General features: G+C 32.6%; 1 protein-coding gene across 1 annotated transcript in view; it reads right to left on the bottom strand.

Annotated features, from left to right (window-relative positions):
- Positions 1-339: 339 nt before the first annotated feature.
- TENT5D (terminal nucleotidyltransferase 5D) overlaps positions 340-5,685 on the bottom strand; it is a 15,435-nt gene continuing 10,089 nt past the window's right edge. Inside the window, exon 2 of the mRNA XM_074204803.1 lies at positions 340-2,625. Coding sequence (XP_074060904.1) covers positions 1,433-2,605 — 1,173 coding nt within the window. The 5' untranslated portion in view covers positions 2,606-2,625 and the 3' untranslated portion in view covers positions 340-1,432. The remainder of the gene's footprint in view (positions 2,626-5,685) is intronic.

Below are 5,685 nucleotides of genomic sequence, written 5' to 3'. Positions count from 1 at the left end.
TAAATTGTAGTAAATAGTGTATCAGCATATATTCATTGATGTGAAAAATGGCAGATCCCAGAAAGACCGTTTAGTTGAAAATAACAGATTTTTTTGTGTTTGGAAGTACTATAAAGAAAACAAAATCTGATTGAAATACTTAATTAGTTTAAAAAGGAAAATGAAAGTCTTAAAAGAAAGAAGCATAATATGATAGAGAGATATGATAACAATGTAAAATGGAGAACTCAGAATGCTATTCAGAACCCAGAAAAAGTGCTGGAAGTCTTCCAGCTTTGTTACATACGTTCATCCTGGAGATAAGCTTCGTCTTCTCCACACGATGCTCCAGAATACTATTCACAAGTGAATAAGTATATGAAGAGAGGAGAAAAAAACAAACAACATTTAATCTCATTGGTAGATTTGCAAACAACATATCTGATTGGCCCAGTGAACTCAGTATTGAGCAGGTCCACCTGAAAGAATAAATTACAGCATTTAGGGGAAAGCTGACACAGGGAGGTGCTTGAGTGGCATACTGGAAACTGATCTTTGGTCAAGACAAAAAGAAAACCAAAATGCTTACTTATCTATTCATTAGATCATCTGCTCCTAATATACAGACATCTTAAAATAGAGGACAAATCTATAATGAAATTGTAAGTGCTACTATGAAAAATTTTTTAAATGCCCTAAACCTGCCTGGATTTTTCCCGTTTTAGTTGGACAATTATTTACAGAATGCTTCTGCATGTAGAATTTATCATTTCTCATTCAGTGAGGATACCAAAATGACTTGTACAAGTAATCATTAGAACTATTGTACTGATGGTTTTTCATTGTTTCAGTTAGAGACTCAAAATAACTTTATCACCAATCTAATAAGCAAAAGTAAAATTTGTGAGATAATACAGCCTGCTTTCTCAAAACTATTTTTGAACTATGTAAGGTAAGATTTTTGAATTTGACCCTATATTTGATTAAAAGAAGGTCCATGCTTGCTGTAGCCATCATTTTAAACTCTTCTGAATCTGGGACCTCTGAAATTAGGCATTTCTTCTTGTCATATGCTTGAATATTTTCTTGACGTGGTAGATGAAAGACTTAAGTCATAAAAACAGTTCTGTTTGTGTTTATTTATAAAACTTTGTAGCACTTGGCATAACTGAGCATCTATATTTGGAAATGAGTCTTTTCTTCTTTTCTATCAAAAATGAAAACACCTCCACTGCATTTCTTGGGAACACTCAAAAGTCATTGTAAATGGTAAAATAAGAGTTAGTTTTTGGTATTATAATTTTTTCATGGTCTGCCTTTATGGATGGTAGATGGTATAGATTGTGACTGATAGGAAATAACTAGTAATGAAAAAAAATCTTAAAATCAATGGAATTTGAAAACTTGCTTGAAAGAGATCTTTATTTCTTCTGGTTCTCTTCTTAAGTTTTACTTAAACCATACCATTATGCACATGAAAATGCAGTGGGTATGACTGAAAGACGAAAGGATGGCCATGAGCCACATAGTAACTGCTGAAATTTCTATCAGCGACATATGGAGCAGGCTGGTAATAGCAGGTCACGTTGGCTGCGTTGGGTATGATGTTTTGTTCTCCGAGAATTCTGAGAGCCATAATGGTGATCATATTCAGGGTCTGTCTTCTTTCATGCCCCATGAGGCAAACGGTGCTTTCGTTGACAACACTGCGCAAGGTCATCAGGTAATCATATTTGCTGTTCTCTTCACCTATGAAATGGTTCTGTAGATAGGACTCAATCTTCTTTTGTTGTTCTATCACATCAGGAAAATCAATGAAGAATCTGGAACACATGTAACGCTCCAAGGTTTTGATTTCTATCTCATTTGCTGCCTTGAAATCACGGACCAGCAGATTGCTGTACTTGAGGAGACCTCCACCTCTAATTTCTTCAGGGTTTTTGGTAGCAATAAGCTTGTTTCGCAGATGATCCAGTGCTTCTTCGATGTCTCCATACATACTCTCTGCCACAATAATAGGGAAGGATTCTTCACTCAACACATAATTGGTATCTCTGTAGACATCTAGAAGGTTGTTGAGGATTATCTGAAAAGAATCGACACTGAATTCAAATTGACGTCTAAGGTTATTAACAAATTTGAATTCCATGTTCTTCCCAGTGTTGTTTGATAGAGAGATGAGACTCCAGCGGTCATGATTATTGCAAATTTTCACCATCTTTTGGACATAAGCATCTTTCATGATGTCTGCTGTGATCTTTTCTTTATTGACGCCTTTTGGAAAGAAATCTTGCAGGCAATACAGAACTGTTTCCTTAACGATGTGAAATTCTACCTCACCTAGATACCCAATACCAAAAATGATGTCAAGATCCTTGTAAGTGGTTCCATTCTGGTTTGCAAGGATGTGGCTAGCTGTTGAACCATTCAGCCGGATATCTTTAATAATGATCTTTTTCTTTTGGAGTTGATCTTGTATCACAAGGATGATATCCTTTGTTTTCACTTCTAGAGTTGGGAAATTTCCCCTTCCATGAATTGGTACATCTTCACTCAGCACTTGATCCAGTAGTTTAACTTGATCCCAAGAGAGATTGCTGAATCGGATGTCTCCGTTGTCAGACATTGTTGTATCTGTAGGATCAACTAGGAATAAAGAAAAATATTTAAAAAACTGGTTAGAGTCTTAAGTATGGTATGGCATTACATAAAAAAATCCTGAAGAAAAAAAGCCTCCCAATACAAAAAATAAATTACTTAGAGGCATTAAGTTAGCAACAGGAAGCTTAAATCTTAAATGTTTGATTTTAGACTTGAATAGTTACAATGAACTCATGAAAACGTAAAAATCCATTGATATATAGACACAGATAAATTTTCAGGACAATATTTGAATTCCAGTAGATTTATAATTTGATATTGGTAGTCTTCCTTATTAGCTTTTCAATTCAGTAATTTAGTTTATATTTGGATGGTTGATATTCATCTAGTTCATGAAATAATAATAATAAATGCTTCCATTCAAGGCTTTCAAAGTATTTCATGAACATTAATTATGCAGGTGAGCATCCAATATATTGATTCTTTACTAATGCTTGATTTCATAGAATCTAGGTAAAATGTTAAATCTCAATAACACAAAAGCTAGATAAAAGTTTTAGTATATTTATAAAAAAGATCAATGCAAACTAAGACAGCAGAAATTTAATTGACTTAACAATATTGTCCCCAATACCACATTTACATGTGACTCACTATATTTCATATGGTTGCCAAAAATGACAATATAACCTCACATTTTATATGTATATGTATGTGTGTATTTAGAGTCAGAGACAGAAAAACAGAGAAAGTCATTTGTGTGCACAGTCCTGCTGTTATCAGACCACACCTGTCACCTTTACTTCTACTGGCAGATTCTGAGAACTCAGAACTTATTGAATGTATGATACCATACCATTATTGTACAATACAAAATAGGCATTCCATAAGTATTTGTTGCCTGAACAAATGATTTACACCTTTTGATAATGTCCTGTGCACATTATAAAAATATACAAAGAATTGAAGAATAATGTTCATTATCAATAATGAACTTTTAATGCTTATTATTGGTTGCTAGTTTTAATAACGTGAAATGAAATGATAATGTATAGAATTTATATAATAGCCTTACTACAAAGAACCCAAATGGGTTTCACAAAAGCTAATCTTATTTATCTTTCCAACATCTGTAAAATAGCTAGAAAATATAAGGCCTCCATTTATGGAAATAAAAATACAGGGTGAAATTTTTTGGAATCTCGAAGTTATCAAAATAGGAGAAAAAACACAAATTCCAGCTACCTAAGCTTTCAAAATGCTCACTGCAGATGTGCAAAATGATCTCACGGAATTTCAGGTGGGGGGGCAGCTATGTAATTGAATTTGTGTTATGTGTATGAACACCATGGATACAATTAAATATAATTATACAATTAGGTAATTAGGTACAATTACAGTGATTACATGAATCTTCAAAGACTCTAATAAGCAGCCTCTTCCAAATAAGTCTACAAAAGTAAATAAAATGTACAGTTAAGCACTGAACCTGAAAATTTCAACCACCAGTTTTCCATTGGTGATCTAAAGCTTCCTTCTATCTTAAAGTCATAACCTAGGCCTTGGTTTATTATTCTTCTCACTATAAACCCAAATGATATGGAGTTTAAATGAAGCTTGTGAAAATCTTTATTTGGGCTGCTTAGAATGATAGAAAAATCTGAACACTTGAAGACTTTGTTATCCTTTACTGAATTGGAAGACAGAGAATATAAATTTGAGTCCTGACTCTGCTGCTTAGGCAGATCACCACACCTTGCTGGGCCTCAGTTTCTCATTTGTAAAATGAGGAGGTTGGAATTGTATAAAAGATCCCTTTGAGCTCTAAATCAATCATACTATTTCTGAATAAAAATAATATTTGATATTAAAACAACATTTTTAAGATTCCAAGCATTTTACAAGTATGGAATTTATTAATGCCAATACAATGTTTCTTAGAATTGGACCCAGGTATAGAGATATTCTCTAATGTATATAAAGATATTTTTCAAATAAGAAACCTTCCATTCTCTCTCTCTGTCTCTCCTCCACTTTCTTTTTCTGAATGTATATGTCTATATACATATATATGTATATATATTTAAATATTTATGTCTTGTATATACTTATTTCTAAGTTATCTCCCTCATTAAAATGTAAATTTCTTGAAGGCAAAAGCTTTTTGCCCTTCTTTGTGAGGATCAATGAATTGGTTTATGATATCAAATGAAAGAGTTCTGATATGTAAACAAAAGCATTGTAATTGATTAAATAGCAATGGCAGAAAGTGTAAAGCCAAAATTGTATGGATAATTTGCATATTTTAGTTATTCACACCTCCTATATTTGCTCTACTGTTGAGCAAAATCCATCCATTTCTTAAACTATAATTTTGTCTTAATGTGCACATGAATTTTTTAAATAAACTGTCACCCTGAAAACTGAAATGCAGATATTTTCTGAGCCATGTGAGCAGAAAAAAGGATGAAATTGCTTTAGCAGTTTGTAGCTAAATTCTATTAATCTTTTTCTCTAAGGTTGTAAACATTATTTACTTTTTGAAAATCTCCATCCCAATTTTCATTTAAAAATCAGTTAAAACCAAGTTTATAAAACTCAAAATGCAAATTAATTATCAGAAATTATAGGACAACAATGATAGCATTAAGGGATTTTAAAAGCAAAATGTACATATTTCATAAAATGATGTTTTTAATCCTTCTTGTTCAAAACATATACTTAAATAAATACTACTGACACTAGATAATATTTCAGTTTGATAATTACAAGATCTAGTTTCTCTCCTTTCATAAGTAATGCTCCTATAACAGAAACTGTCTTTTTCATAACAATTCACATTGTTATTAAACTGGGAGCTAAAGTAGGAAAAAACCAATGATGCAAATTCATTAATTGTTCTTTCCCTATTGTCCACAAATTTTAAAGAACCCAAAATGATTTGTTCCCATCTTGAGCATCCTTTCCCTCCAAGTAGATTTATGCTAGGTTGCAAACATATTTGAATGAAGAGGGCATCCTGAGAGCATTTTTGACCAAGAGGAAAGCAGATGTAGAGAAGGATGTGATTGCTTCTGTACATCTAGAATTCTGACTTCTCCAGAA

The sequence above is a fragment of the Macrotis lagotis genome, chromosome X (assembly GCF_037893015.1).
Source record: "Macrotis lagotis isolate mMagLag1 chromosome X, bilby.v1.9.chrom.fasta, whole genome shotgun sequence".
NCBI classification, from domain to species: domain Eukaryota; kingdom Metazoa; phylum Chordata; class Mammalia; order Peramelemorphia; family Peramelidae; genus Macrotis; species Macrotis lagotis.
This window is presented reverse-complemented; position numbering and strand designations above follow the sequence as displayed.